Source organism: Manacus candei, unplaced genomic scaffold (genome assembly GCF_025592945.1).
Source record: "Manacus candei isolate 608988 ecotype Guabito, Panama unplaced genomic scaffold, ASM2559294v1 h1tg000020l, whole genome shotgun sequence".
In the NCBI taxonomy this organism is placed as follows: domain Eukaryota; kingdom Metazoa; phylum Chordata; class Aves; order Passeriformes; family Pipridae; genus Manacus; species Manacus candei.
Genome location: NW_026138068.1, coordinates 27,327 through 42,795, shown reverse-complemented (window position 1 = coordinate 42,795; position 15,469 = coordinate 27,327). Strand labels below are relative to the sequence as shown.

Below are 15,469 nucleotides of genomic sequence, written 5' to 3'. Positions count from 1 at the left end.
TGCGGGGGGGTCTGTCTGTATTTATGTGCCGCCCCGCGACAATAAAAGCCGCCTCTTTTCTACACCCCCCGCTCCTGCCGTGCCTGCCTCTGTCCCTCCCTCACCGCGCCGCCCCTCCCTCCGCATGCGCCGAGCGGGGCCGCACTAGGCCGCGGAGCCGCCCGTTGTCGCTGCCGCTGCCGCCGGGCCCCGCTCCGCACCCCGGGCGCTCCCCCCGCCCGCCGCCGCCGCGATGATGATGATGGCGCTGAGCAAAACCTTCGGGCAGAAGCCCGTCAAGTTCCAGCTGGAGGAGGACGGCGAGTTCTACATGATCGGCTCCGAGGTGCGGCCCGGGCGGGAGCTGGGCCCGGGCCGGGCTGGGGGGGATGCGCGGGGTGGGGAAGGGGCGAGGGGGAGCCCGGGGGTGGGGGGACCGGTCTGCGGCCCCCGCGGGTCCCCTCGGCCGTACTGGGGGACTGGGGATACCAGTGCTCCCAGTAAGCGCGCCCCCGGGACACGCTCGAGTACGCGGGGAGCGGGTCCCCGCCTGAGACCCCGCTCGGATTTCTTGTTCAGGGCTTGGGTTATTTCACGTTCTGCGAGGTAATGGATCCCACACGTGGGCCTTTGGGGTCAGAAACAGCACCAGAATCAGCCAGCGCGGCTCCTTCTGCTTGTGCAGACGGGTCTGGCCAACAATCGCCGGCGTGCAGCGCTTTAGCCCCCCAGTGCCTGTGCTGAGACTTCTCCCGGGCGGAGAGGATGTTCAGCCTCCCTGAAGACAAGCCTTTCTAAGGCACGAAATACTAGTCCTTCAGCACCATAGAAATGGTCACGGTTGGAAACAGGAAAAAATGTTATAACTCCCACCCTGATGCGAAAGAGGAAATACTGGATAAATTAAATTGCCATCTGTGTAGCATGAGCGGGGACTGAAGACCCCTTGCTGTCTCATGTGAAAAGTAAAGTTTGAAAGAAGAACTGTAACTGCAGTCAGCTGGGCTGTGAGATTGTCACATCCGGCACATCGAGGGTGCCTTTTTTACCTACTGTTGATTTTTGTCTGTTGATGAGCACTGTAGAGTGAAAGATACAATTAAAAATTAAGATCAAAAGAGTCTTGTCAAAGAAGGAATAGAAACCTCATTGTGTGGGAGTCTGCCAGTACTACCAGTCTAAAAATTTGATTTCAGAATTTAGAAATAGTTCTGTTGTTCAGCAAGGCCTGCTGTAGCCTTCAGCACAGGTGAGGATCTTATGCCAGGAAGAACGTAACTGCTTTACAGATGGTAAGTAAATTTGAAAAAGGACTATTGGCAGCAGTCACATTTGGCATGTTCAGAGGATTTAAAACAAAATACAAGTCTCTGGGCATTTGCTATGTTGAAACAATGTCAAAATGGCTCAGAGGTTCAAAGTAGAAATTATAACGTCAGAGAGCTGAGTATCTGGTTTGGTTTAATTCTGACTGAACACTGTGCATTGATGTGGAAATTGAAGCAAAGAAAGGGTAGGTTTTTCAAAAATACATGAAAATGAATGGAGTGTTTTCCTATTAAGTTGATTATTGCCAATGGGTGACAGGTTTTTTGTATAAGACTAGTGAAATAAGTGATGATAAAAATTTTGTTTTCTGTGTTGCCAGAAAAATTATGGTGCTGTTTGATGCCAAACCCAGCACAATCAGTCTATCACAAAAAATCCCCCAAAAAACAAAGAACCCTCTTAGGAGGTCCCTCCTGTTGTTACAAAGAGATGAATTTGTTTCAGCTTCTGCTAAAAATCTCCTAAATGGAATACAAGGCCACATTTCCACTTCTCTTCTTGTAGGTGGGAAACTACCTGCGCATGTTTCGTGGTTCCCTGTACAAGAGGTACCCCTCGCTCTGGAGGCGACTGGCCACCGTGGAAGAAAGGAAGAAGATAGTGGCCTCTTCACATGGTGAGAAGATGAGTAACACTACATTCCCAGTAGTGTTTATCCAAAATTTGGCCTTGAAAAACTGTCCCTGGCGATTCAGAGGCTTGTGCACCCCAAGGGCTGTGTGAATCGCTCAGGCCGCCCCGGTGATGGAACCCCCTGCAGTGGTGGCACTGGTGGCTCCTGGTTCAGCCTGGCAACAAATATCACCTGATCAAAAGCGTTCTGAAATGGAAACAGCCATCGTGGCATTCCTGGGCTTGGCTGCATTTGTCACAAAGCAAAAGCCACATCTCCAGTGATGCTATATAATAATAATAGTGTAATGATACTGTGTTTCAGAAAAGTTTTATAGACAAAAGAGGGGCATCATTGCCTCTTTTGTCAAATAGGCAGGAGTGTTGCAAGGATGCCCCATTGAAAATGTGCACCTTTGCTTAACTTTGCTCCTGGCAAAGTTTATGGCTGCCAGAATTTGTGGTACATTGCTACTGATGTGAGTACTACAGGGAGAATATTGGTATTGTTTTTGTTAGGGCACTAATAGCAAGCAGTTAAATTTCTCAGCAATATGACTTCTTGTATGCTCTGTAGACTAAAGCATAAAAAAGTTGTGGTTTACTCTGGACTTATGTCTCCTTCCCCCAACTATCCTGCTGATCTCTTGCTTTCTTTTTTTCCCCCCCAACAGAAAATCAGCGGTCTCACAGTCCCCGAAGATGTAAGTCTTATCTGTGTGTTATTCTTAGCTGTGCTAGAGGAAGAATGTCCACAGTGACCTTTGGTGCTATTACAATAATATTAATGTCTAGCCCTCTTCCTCTGATCTCTCCCTGTGGTCGCCCTAATTGTGCATCCTGATCCCATGCCTAACTCCTCTTTCTCAGAGCCTTAGCAGGACTGTCCAGTGCAGATGGTCTCTGTCATTCAGCAAGAGCTGTCCTGAGGTTTCTCCCCCTTTTCCGAGTCTTAACAGCTTTTCTATTGATCATTGCCTCTCTATTTCCAACCTTTAAGTCCACTGAGGATTTATTGTTTTCTGGGCTTTGTAAATGTCTAAGAGAAGATAGATGAAGCCCAAAGGACGCTTGTAGCACTTGGTAGCCTATTTTAGTTCCTCCTGCAGTGTCAGAGAGGGGTTGTCACTATGTAGCCTGTTAATCTTACAGTGCTATGTAGCCCTTTCTCGTGTTAATTATTGGCCTCTTTCCTGGTAATAGATCACGGCTATACAACATTAGCCACGAGCGTGACTCTGTTAAAGGCCTCTGAAGTGGAAGAGATCTTGGATGGAAATGATGAGAAGTATAAAGCAGTGTCCATCAGCACAGAGCCTCCCACCTACCTCAGGTAACCAGGGTTGGTGGGGGCCAAGCTCAGAATGGAGCTGCTTGGAAGATGTCAGCTTGGGCAGGAAGCGCAGGCCATTGTGCAGGGCTTGTTTGCCAGTGTGATTAAACAGTTAGCAGTGTTGGGCAAATGGAGATCTCCAGAGCCTGAGGATTGGGTTACTGCCCACATACAACAGGAAATAAAACGTAAGTGTTTGATGATACAACTTTTTTTGCAATTACTGCATTCCATCTGTAACAGATGTTTTGCAGAACACACTCCCTGCACATACTGCCTTCTGGAGACCTCGCATTTCTCAGTAGTCTTTTTGTAAAGTGTAGATAGAAAGTCCAAATATGAACCTAGTATTTATAATGCTGCACCTGGATCCATATCTGATGCATAATTGTGAGCTGGAGAATGGGCTTCCCAGAGGCTGGTGTGGAACATGAGTTCTTGGAACAGTAATGTGGATGGTTCCAGAAAAAAAAAGCAGGAACTCATGATAGGACTTTTAAGTTTAAAGTTATGCCATTCCTGACATAGTAACAGTGGTGCTCAGGGTCTGCAGTTTAACATCCACTCTCCTTCCTCAGAGAACAGAAGGCAAAGAGGAACAACCAGTGGGTGCCGACCCTGCCCAACAGCTCTCACCACCTGGATGCAGTGCCATGCTCAACAACCATTAACAGGAATCGCATGGGCAGGGATAAGAAGAGAACGTTCCCTCTGTGGTAAGAGCTTCCTGCTTCCGGAAAGTGGAAACAGTTACCAAAGTGATACACTACAAGGGCGGTGCTGTTGTGATTCATCTCTTAATTGACAAAAGGCCTGCAGGTTGCCAGTTTGGAGGCTCTTAGTTAAATTGTATGCCTTGAGGCTCTTCCTTACAGCACCCAGCCAGAGCTCAGAGAGGAGGCTTTCTTTTGTCAGGGCAATGGTTCATTCTTTTCCTGATGAGTTCCTTCTACTTCCTGCAGATTTGCTGAGCAGTTGTCCTTTGAGAACCCTCTCTGTGAAGGAGAGCCTGCCTCTCACCACCATATTCCAGTAACTTTGATCTACTTTATTCAGTGGAAAGTGCTGCTGGGGCTCATGACTAACTTTTTTCCATTCTAAAACTTGAAGCAACCAAGATAAATGTAATCCTGGAAAGCTTCCTTGTTTTATTTGCAAGAATGTATTCTGAAAGGTGTAATAAAAGGTGATAAACTGGTATTGGTTACTTTTAGCTGTAAGTTTGCATTGAGCAGTCTGTCTATAGACTGATTATGCAGTTGGAGTGTGGGGATTGCTTCCAACAAACAATGCCTCCCCTCTATGGATGCCAGATGTGTCATGTGCTAGTTGCATATACTCTGTTGTTGCTCTTCCTTTTAGCTTTGATGACCATGACCCAGCAGTGATCCATGAGAATGCATCCCAGCCAGAGGTTCTGGTTCCAATCAGGCTTGATATGGAAATTGATGGGCAGAAACTCAGAGATGCATTTACGTGGAACATGAATGGTATGCAGCAAGGAGAGTTTCCTGAGGCTGGAGAGATATAGTTGTATCCATCACCAAATGTGAAAACAAGCATGAATGTGCATGTCCTTGCCTCATATACACAAAGCTTTAAAGCTCCCCCTCTGGACTGTATTCAGTGCTCATGTCTCTTAGCAAATGCTCTGCCATGGGTTGCAGTCATTCCTGGACTCATGTAGTCCAAAGAGTTTAACTGGCGTATTCTCCTGAGCCAGTTCATCAGCTCAGTGGTCTGAGACTACTCTGTTAGCTGAGATTAATGGATGGGGCTTGTTAGACCATAGCCACACTGTCTCCATGCAGGTAAAGAAGGCTGTAAGTCCCTATGTCAGTGTGCATGTCCTTACAAACCTGATACAAAACACCCTTCTAAAAGCATTTGGGATTCCCTTTCTCACACTGTGGGATTAATTTTATGTATTCTGTAAGTATCAGATATTGATTTCTAAGAAGGTTAACAGTGTTGATTCTTCTTCTGTATCAGAAAAGCTAATGACCCCAGAAATGTTCTCTGAGATTCTTTGTGATGACCTGGATTTGAATCCTCTGACCTTTGTCCCTGCTATTGCATCTGCCATCCGACAGCAGATCGAGTCGTACCCAACTGACAGTATCCTGGAAGATCAGTCAGACCAACGAGTTATTATTAAGGTAATAGAGAAAGGCAGTAGAACGAGAGCAGAACCATTTGGGTTTCTGTGGCTGGGGGAGTAAGACTGCAAAGGAGCTCTCAGATTGTGTTTTGTCCCATGTATTAAGAACAGAACAAAGATGGCAGATTATTAAAACATTCATGTGCTAACCCCCGAGATGATGAAATAGTTCAGTTAAAGCATTGTCATCTTCTTTTGGAAGAACTGAACCTTGATGAGCAAAGCTGAGTTGCCTTCATGCTACTGGAGTTAAGAAATCAGTTGAGGAACTCTGCAGATGAATGAACTGGGAGTTACTGCTCTGCTTCTCTTCTCCAGCCTCTGCCTCCTCAGTTCAATTACTCTGACAAACCATTGTGAGAGTAGAAAAAAATAACCTGTTTCTTTCCTTATCTCCAGCTGAACATCCATGTAGGGAACATTTCCCTTGTAGACCAGTTTGAGTGGGACATGTCAGAGAAGGAGAATTCACCAGAGAAGTTTGCCTTGAAGCTGTGCTCAGAGCTTGGCCTGGGTGGGGAGTTTGTCACTACTATTGCCTACAGCATCCGGGGCCAGCTGAGCTGGCACCAGAAGACATACGCCTTCAGGTACTGAACTGTCACCTTCCTCCTACAGCTCCGGGGGTGTGTTTGTACTTCATGGGCATCTGCATCAATGGATCTTAGAACAGCTGACCTGATGCAGAAGGTTCCCTTTGAAATCGGTCCTTATGGCTTGTACCCATTCTGTCCTTCTTAGAAATATTTGTGCTTGTGCCCAAGTATCTTTTCCTGTTGGGTCTAATACATTTCAGGACCAAATATGATGAACTGTCAGCTTCTGCTGCAGAATGAAAGGCTGCTTAATGGGGACTGAATACCTTGTGTCTTCCTCTTCTAATGTAAGCTAATGGTGAGCCCTGGATATATTTCTGTTTTGTTGGCTTTGCCTGACTTGAGCCATCCACTGTCTCAAGCTTCAGTGTGTTAACTCAGGCTGATGGAAACTGTAGCTCTCTACCCTGGCTGATGTTAGAGTTGGCTTGATCATAGGCCCTTCTCACAGCTGGAAAGCAGCAGTGTCAAGTTTGATTAGTCAGCTTTGTAACTTGTCTCCTCCTGATAATGGTTTCCAGTTGTGCCGTGCAGTGTTCTGTGAGGAGTTCCTGTACTGATGTTATCCACAGCAGGGTGCTGAGTCTGCAGGCTGTAACCATCCCCTAATGTGCACTCTGAGGTTTTGTGACCCCGGGTCATGGTGACAGTCAGGGAAGTTTGAGTTCAGTAAAGGCTGTATTTGCAGAGGTGAGGGAATGGTACTGCTGACACCAGTTTTGTGTGGCAGCAAAGGGGAACCTCAGGGAGAGGGCAGTGAGCAGTTAGAGGGGGGGTAGGATGGAGGAGCTGGAAGCTGTGGGGCATCCGGCTGCTGCCATGAGCTCTGCTCCTTCCTCCTCCTCTGTCTAAAGGTTTCCTGTCTGGTTAGCCTTCTGTGGAAAACAGGCACTGAACTGCTCTGGACTAGTTGCTCTTTCACTAGTCTCACTCTGCTTCCTCTGGATGTAATTTTTATCCTGACAGTCTTCCACTACTTGGTTCTAAAGTGATCCCCAGAGTAATTCATATTAGAAAATGGAAAGGGACCGTTTAGCAGATGTGAATTAAACTCTTCTACTGAAACTGTTATGTTGTGTATCCATCCTGCTGATGTCCCTTCTCCTCGTGGAGTTGGTGAGATGGCTTCTACCTTTCCATCCACAGCAGCTGACTGATATTTGCAGTTCCAGCTTGGGACCACATCCAACAACAACAACAGAGCAGTGGGTGTGCATTCCTGAGAAACGATGGGAACTTTCAGGGTGGTAGATGAGAACCTGTCATGCTGCCAGCACATTGTGGCCTGCAGTAGCAGAGGGTGTAGTGTCTGTCCCTCCTTCCTGTGCCTTTCCAGGTACTGCAGATGTCCAAGTTAAGAAATTAACCTTGTGTACCTGTTACTGTTGCTGGGGGGTCATTTCTCCCTTTGCTTCCTGTGAGTCTTTGGAACTTGAAGCAAGTAAAATTTTAGTCAGTGATGCCCAGGCTCTCTCAGATATATCATGTTTGTGCCAACTTCAAACTATTCTCTCTAAAAACATGGCCATGGTTACTGAACAGTGCTTCCTTTTAGGGGTAGTTCAAACAGGCAGATTTTGGGCTGTCTTTAGACTGTGGCAGTATTGCAAGGTGGGGGGAGAATAAAAAACTAAGAAAAGAACCCCAACAGAACAAAGTACATAGACATGAGCTGTTCAGAGAGGAAAAACATCTAATTGAAACCTTGTTTTTTGTCATTCTACAAACATGTCCTCTTCCCTTTTTTCTTCCAGCAAAGTAGTACTTTTGAAACCTTGCAGTGATTAATGATATTTGGGTTCTGTGGTTGGTTAGTTCCTGAATTCCCAAACCACAGGAGTGGTGGTTGCTCCAACATCATTCCATTGATGTAAGGAAAGGGTCTGCTTTAGATGTATCAAAAGAACCTTAATATCTCAAGGGACTGGGAGTTTGAGAAGTCATGTGCCTCTTAATCATCTGAGGGAGAGGTAAAACTGTCTTTTAGTTGATGAAAGCCAGGGCAGTTCTTCCAGAGAGCTAGCCTGCTCTGTGCAAAACAAGGAGAGCCCAAAAGCCCAGTGGAAGGGCAGGACTGGAGGCAGACAGGTAACTGCTGCCTGTGGGATTTTCGGGGGGATGGTGTGTTAAGATGTTCCCACCTCAGTTCTGAATGTTTCTGGTGGCAGCACACGGCACTTCATAGCCAGAGTTCTGCCTTTGGGACCTGCATGATGGCACAAATTCTCTCACACACCAAACCCACGTGCCTGAGGAGTCACTTTTCCAAAGGATGGTGTTTCCCTGCCCTGTTGGCATGCCCCTGACAACACCGTCTGAGGCCAGGACCCCAAGCAGAGAGAGTGCCTTGCTCTCCTCAGACTCCTGCCTTTTAGCCATTCTGCCAGCAGCACTGTCATCTTCATCAGGAAATAACAGGGGAGGAGGAGCTGTCTTACTGTGCAGTTGGGAGACAAGGGAGGATTTTTCAGTTTATCTCTGATTCTTTGCTAAAGAAATGTGGTATCTGAGTTGCCTTGCAATTACAGTAGGCACATGAAGCCAGCTTTCCACCCCTGTTTAATTCTTGTGGGTGCCCAGTGTTAAGTGTAGTAAGTGAGAGACTTACATGATAGAGACCATGCTATCAAGTAGAAAAAACACCCCAGTTAATATCTAGCATTTTGCCTGGAATGTGTAGCAGCCTGGTGCTGAGATGAAATTCCTGGGTTTGAGTGTTGTTTAGTGGATGTCAGCAGTACTGAAAGTAGATTTGACTAAAGTTTCCTCCCCAGATCGGATACCAAAGACTCTGGATGAATTTTTCATTGTAGCATCACTTTGAAGAGTTGTTATTTTATATTATTAGCTTTGATGCAGATGTTGTGTGTTCCCATGACAATTACCATTTCAGTTCCTTCCTGGGGGAATGAGAGGGCTGCCCATGAGTGCTGAAATCCTATGTAGGGAGACATGTCCCTGGGGAGGGGGCCGGATGTGTGTGCACACCTGTCCAGGGCTCCTCTCACACACACACTTCTGCAGCTCAGGCTGCGCTTTCGAGAATTCAAAGCAAACATTTACATTCCAAGGCTCCTCTATATTTATGCTGGGCTTCCGGCTCCTCTGTCAATATTTGGGAAGCTACTCTTGGTCAGTTCCTGTTGACTTTTACTGAAAAGCGGCTAGTGAAGCAATAAATATTTTTGTGCATGTGATAGTACAGCTGGTCAGGGCAGAGAGATCTCTGAGGAGCAGATCTTGTGACACAGCCTAGTGATTCATTGCTTGTATAGGGAGTAGCCACAGCCTCTGCTTAACAGCAGGTCCTAAAAGACTACCCTTTCCCTGGCAACTGGGAGAACAATGCTTGTTCCACTATCAGGCTCCCAGAAAGCCAGACTTTTGCCAGGGAAGAGCTGTCAGGGGTGTGTTAGGCAAACTACACCTAGGAAGTCAGAGCTGCAGAAGAGCAAGGCTAGACAAGGAACTCTCTGAACAGTCCCAGCCCCGCTGCTGTGGTGGGAGAAGCACTCCCAGCACTAATGACCTGGTATGACCTGTGCCTGTGCCTGTAGGGCTTGGATGCTGCCAGCCAGGGATGTAATGGCTGCTTGCGGGGGGGAACTGAATCAGCCCCAGTTCCAGCACAAACCCCACAGAAATGGCAGGAGCGGCTCTCCCAAAAACTTCAGGCACAGCAAGGTTGTAACCAGGAGCCTGTGGTGAACTGCAGGGAGCCACGCTGTGCTAAGCAGAGCTAGGAATGAGTGCTGAATCCTGAAACACTGTAAATCAGGTTCTGTTGTCCTTGTGCTTGTATCTGGGCTGGTGACCCAGAGGAGTGTTCTGATGGATGTTGCTTTGTTGCCCTCTGCCCTGCCCTGCAGCGAGAACCCTTTGCCGACTGTGGAGATCGCAATTCGCAACACGGGGGATGCTGACCAGTGGTGCCCTCTCCTGGAAACCCTCACAGATGCCGAGATGGAGAAGAAGATCAGAGACCAGGACAGAAACACAAGGTGCTGCCACTACTTCAGACAGTTCTCTTGGCCTGTCCCTAGGAGAGAAGTTAAAAGCTTTGATATTTGTCTTTCTCTACTGAGAGCCAACTGGCAGGATGTCAGACCTGCACACTACAACAGAAACTCATATCCCTTTAGCTTCAGGGCATTTAAATTGTTATCACCTTGCTCCATAAACACCAAAAACTCTACTTTAACCAATCTCCTGCTTGAAGCAAAGTTTCCTTTCTTTTTTTTTTTCTTTTCCCTGGGCTCTCTGTTTGCCCAAGGGGGTTTGTTTCTGTAGGAAGGCATTAATCAAAAATACTGGAGTTTCGTGCACTGTCATGCTACCTAGAATCCTGCCACAAGGCTGCCTTTTATGTAGGGCAAAGTGCTGTGTGATGTAGGAATGGGCCAGCTCCAGCCTGACTGATGCCAACCTGTTTGCCAGCACGGGAGCACTGTGTGGTTCAGGAGGAGCTCTGCCCCCCAGAGACCTGTTAAGCCATGTTTGACAAGCAGTTCAGAGCACTTGCTCCTACCTGGTGAAATTGCTCCTGGCAGATATAATGAGTGGCTAGCATCTCTCCAAAAGATACATTGTGGAAACAGTACATATACTGGCTCAGCTCTTTCCCAGGACTTTTTTTACGTCTGATTAACAGTAGCATAGTCATTTTGCTTATCAGCTGTGGCTGACTGAATAGTTTACAGTAGCAATTGGTTCAATCCAAGTTAATGAGCAAAAGTGCTCTAAAAGCTGTTACTGAAAATAGTGTCTTAGCCTTATAAACAGGGGCACTCTGAGGTGAATGAGGAGTTCTGTCTAGGCAATAAACCTGTCTGGAGTGCACAGAGCTGCTACAACCTCTCGAGAAATGTTGGGTGTGGTCAGACCTTCCCTGGCTGTAACACAGCACTTACTGTACCTCTCTCTCTCTCCCATAGGCGCATGAGACGTTTGGCCAATACTGCTCCAGCCTGGTAACCTCCCTGTTGTGACACTGGTGCTCTTCCTACAGACTTTATCCCTATTCCCTCTCCCCAGATGGATCTAGGATTGGCAGGGGTCTCTCTGTCCCTGAGGGGGACACACATTCCACTTGCCAAGAGTTCCCAGTACTGCTGACTTCTGCCCCCACCCCCTCCACCCAAATGCCACATAGCAAGAACGCTGCGTTGGTAGCGTGAGCGAGCTCAGACCTGTGGCAGGTGCTGGAGCCCTTGTATACCTGTGTGTGGACAGTGTAAAGATTCTTTTGTATAGGTGCAACATGCACTATTAGGACAACTTTTTAAATAAAAGGAATGCATATTACTTAGGTTGAGTTCAGTAAATTTGAATGAACAGTGAATCTCCCCATGTTTTGTGCTATTCAGGTAACTGAGCAGCCCCTTTGGCTCTCTGGTTCCATTGGTGGGCCAGCCTAAGTATTCGACAGGCAGCAAGAGCTTTCTGTCCTGGCCCCTTTGCTCTGGGAGGAAGCTTCAAACGTACGCCATTTGGGCAGTGGGACTGGCAGCTAGAGCTGTATAAAGCCAAGAGCCCTTCTCCCGGGCCAAGCAAGCCTCCAAAGTTTGGCTCTCTGGTGCATTTGGTGGGCCAGCCTGGGTACTCCATGGCAGCAAGAGCTTTCTGTCCTGGCCCCTTTGCTCTGGGAGGAATCTTTGTCCATACGCCATTTGGGCAGTGGGACTGGCAGCTGGAGCTCTATAAAGCCAAGAGTCCTTCTCCCCATCCAAGGAAGCCTGCAACCTTTGGCTCTCAGGTGGATTTGGTGGGCCAGCCTAAGTACTCCATGGCAGCAAGAGCTTTCTGTCCTGACCTCTTTGCTCTGGGAGGAATCTTTGTCCGTATGCCATTTGGGCAGTGGGACTGGCAGCTGGAGCTGTATAAAGCCAAGAGCCCTTCTCCCCAGCCAAGCAAGCCTGCAACCTTTGGCTCTCTGGTGCATTTGGTGGGCCATCCTGGGAACTCTATGGGTAGCAAGAGCTTTCTGTCCTGGCCTGCCAAGGCCCGCAGGGAAAGGAATGGGACCGGGCACTGAAAATCAGGGTCTAGACACAGTAGAGCTCTGTAGTGCAATGCCGATTTTATTCGGGGAGCACGAGACTTAAATAGGGTAGGATAAGGAGGTGGAACCGGGAGAGGGGAGGAGTCTGGGATTGGCAGCTCAGGGACACTTATGATAGGGTGACTGGGTAAGGGAGGGAGGGGTTTTTGGGTGTAACCGGGGAAATGGGTTACAAATCGTCATTTATATCGCGTTTGGGGGGAGAGCCTGAAATGGTGGGCGGGGCTGACCAAAGGGGGGACAGCAGCCCTGTTTCCCGGGACAGAAAGCTTGTGGGCTTTGGCTTTCAGGTGCAATGTGTGGCGCAGCCTGGGTACTCCGTGGGCAGCCAGGGCTTTCTGTGCTGGCACCTTTTCCCTGCGAGGAATCTTCATTTGTATTGGGTTTGGGGGGGGCGAGCGGGCAATGGCGGGCGGGGCTGACCAAAGGGGGAAAAGCAGCCCTGTTTCCCAGGACAGAAAGCTCGTGAGCTTTGGCTTTCAGGTGCAGTGTGTGGCGCAGCCTGGGCACTCCGTGGGCAGCCAGGGCTTTCTGTGCTGGCACCTTTTCCCTGCAAGGAATCCTCATTTGGATCGGGTTTGGGGTGGGCGCAAGGGTCATGAGGGAACACACTAAAAGCTTCGTCAAAAAATTAAAATAAGAAGAAAGAATCCCCGAGCTGTCCAGGTGAATTCCCTGATGGAGACCACCCCACTGCAGAGGAAGGGCATGTGCTGCCACTTGGTCCTTGTGAAACCAAAGTTCCTGTTGGTGAAGTCGAGAGGATTTTCTGATGGTGCTGAGGCCTTAAATGCCAAATTTTAGCATCTGTTCCCACGAAGGAGCCGTCACCTCTGTACATGCCCCGCTCACTCTCGAGGGGTCTTTGCTTCCATTTCCATGAAAGCTGTGTTGTATGTCACAGGAACGCAGCTGAAACCTGCTCTGAAAAGGCTGGAGAGACACGGGAAAAGGCCTGAAGAGGAGCAGCTCAATCCAAATTGGGTATTTCGTAGGAAAAGCCTGGGTGGGCGCTTCAGGGAATAGGTGTGGAGGCTGACCCAAAGCCCTCTGAGATCAGAGTCGGCCGTCAACAACGACCTTCCCCTCACAAATCCAAGGTCCCAGCTCCCGGTGGGACCCCTGACGGCCACCAACCACAGCCAGCTTTGTCCCAGCTCCGGGAACACGGTGGCCACCAGCCTCTGGCCTGCTGATACACCTTTGTGTTTGTATTTTTATTTTGAATCAACAGCACTTTCAGCTACTTTTATTATTGTTTTTAATTCTCCTAAGTCTGTATTTGCTTTGGAGGAGAGAATGAAAACTTGGGATGAAATGAAGTGGATCAGGATGGTGGAACAAAAAGGAAAAAAGCAGAAAACATTTCAAATATTATTAAAGTGGTTTTTTTTTTTTCCCAGTAATATAAAACATGAAATTCCTTATAACATTATAGTATTTTACAGTTTTATGAAGCTTTCTATTATGAGTTTTATGGAATCAAAAGATGAAGATGATGAGATATTTTAGCATTTATATTTTTCAAAATTAAATGTCTACTGAAAATAAAGTAACTTTATGCATTTATGGGAGAGTTCATGTCCATTTTCACTCCTCATGTGTCGAGTCTTGTCTGATTGAATTGAGATCTGAGGATCACTGTGGTGGTATGGGGGAGTGGCTGGAAATTTGGAAGCAGGCGTCATTGGTTGGCCTGGATTGCCAAGGAGCAGCATGGAGATGAGCCCACTGGTGCCAGGGGGCTCACCTCCTTCAGGAAGCAGGCGGTGGGTGCAGGGGAGATGCAGCAGGTGGAGACAAGGGAGAGGAAGGTCCTGGTGGAGCCCAGGAGCACAGGCAGGGGCGCCTGGCTGTAGCTGCTGGCGTACTCGTACAGACACCTGCGGCAGGGGCGGGATGAGGAGAGCCGGCACACCGGCATCGGGAGCAGGAGCTGCGGGATTTAGGGGCGTTGGGGCTGCCCGGGGATGGGAGCCCTCTCCAGCTACCGGGAACGGCGAGTCCGCACTGCAGGACTTGACCGACAGGGCCGAGGACTGCGGCAGGGACAAGTGGTTATGGCCACCCACGACACACTATCTCATCCCAGCCGTGGTTTGGGGTCCATCCCCCGCTTTTGGGTCGCGCCCCGGGGCTGCAGTCCCGGCCGTGCCCACCGGGGATCACCGCTCTGCCGTGCCGCGGCACAGCCCCGGCTCCCCCGGCCCGAGCGGGACCGTGTCCCGTTCCCTGGGGGGGTCCCAGCCCCGCTATGGCCGCAGCGGTCCCGATCCCAGCCCCAAGCCCACCTCGCTCCTCCCGCCGCGGGGCCCCCACTCCCCACTCGCCTGCCGGGCGAGAGGCGGCACTGACTGGGACCTGCAGCGGGCACGGGCGGGACCCGGCAACGAGCCCCGGGAACAAACCCCCGAGCACGGACCCCCGGGAACGAGCCCCTGGACTTAAGAGTAAGGGGTTTGAAATCCTCAAAAGCTCAGTGATGACAGAACAGTGTCACTGCCTTTATCAGCTCATCTCGAAATTCAACACGTCACAAGAAGCTGTGCAGAAATACCCATCTCAACACAGATCTCCCAGAGCAGTTCGAATCCAAGTGTGCTTCACTTCAGCTGTGCACAAGCACCACTCCTGCTCACCTCCGTGCTGTGTTTGACAGAGTCTGCAGAACATTCCTTTGGGGAACGTGCTGGTTCCTGCTCACGAGGAGGCTGATCCATCAGACTTACTGCCTGAGGTACAAAACACTCTCCAGAGTAATCACCCCAACAACTGGATCAGATAGAAACACATCCTTAGAAATAACAATTGCGATGCCAAGGTTTCGTGTTTTAAACTCTCTGTCTCTCCCTCCAGAGTTCTCCTGGCAATGTAGGGATGGTGTTTAAGAGCAGCATAAGGAGAAATGACAGTCCCTGTTCCACACTTTCCAGGATAGCAACACTGCCAAACTGAGCTTGTAACATAGACACTCTCAGGATAATTTGTATCTCTCATTAAATGCTAATTCTTTATTAGAAGAATCAGGACAGAGAGGCCGATTTAACACCTAGAGGGATTCGTGGGCTACAATGAGGACACTGAACACAAGCCTGGTGCTCCTGAAAAGGGCAGGTATTGACCGGACAGGTGCCTCAGATCGATCTGTGACAAGAAGTGGGAGGTGGAGTTGGTACCAGAGTCGCTGTCCCTTCACACACAGTTAGTCATTGGCCTGCAGAAAAGAAGGGGGTTCCTGCCTGCTGCTCTCCCCTGGCACTACCCCGTTCCCTGGGAAAGTGCAGCTCTTGTCACTGCAGTGTAAAGGTGGGGAAAAGGCAGCGAGAGAAAGGCAGCCCAGCTTGGGGGGTGAGCCTCCCTTCCTTCAGCTGCTGGGAAACGTGGCCGGGGGTCCCTCA

The 15,469-nt window shown here is 49.0% G+C and overlaps 1 protein-coding gene across 1 annotated transcript; it reads left to right on the top strand.

Annotated features, from left to right (window-relative positions):
- Positions 1-142: 142 nt before the first annotated feature.
- Positions 143-11,314, top strand: SMARCB1 (SWI/SNF related, matrix associated, actin dependent regulator of chromatin, subfamily b, member 1). The gene is made up of 10 exons (XM_051785453.1): positions 143-325; positions 1,813-1,924; positions 2,595-2,624; positions 3,124-3,253; positions 3,832-3,969; positions 4,616-4,743; positions 5,246-5,412; positions 5,814-6,004; positions 9,880-10,011; positions 10,945-11,314. The coding sequence occupies exons 1-10, from the start codon at positions 233-235 to the stop codon at positions 10,982-10,984; spliced, it is 1,161 nt and encodes a 386-aa protein (XP_051641413.1). The 5' UTR covers positions 143-232; the 3' UTR covers positions 10,985-11,314.
- The last annotated feature ends 4,155 nt before the right edge of the window (positions 11,315-15,469 follow it).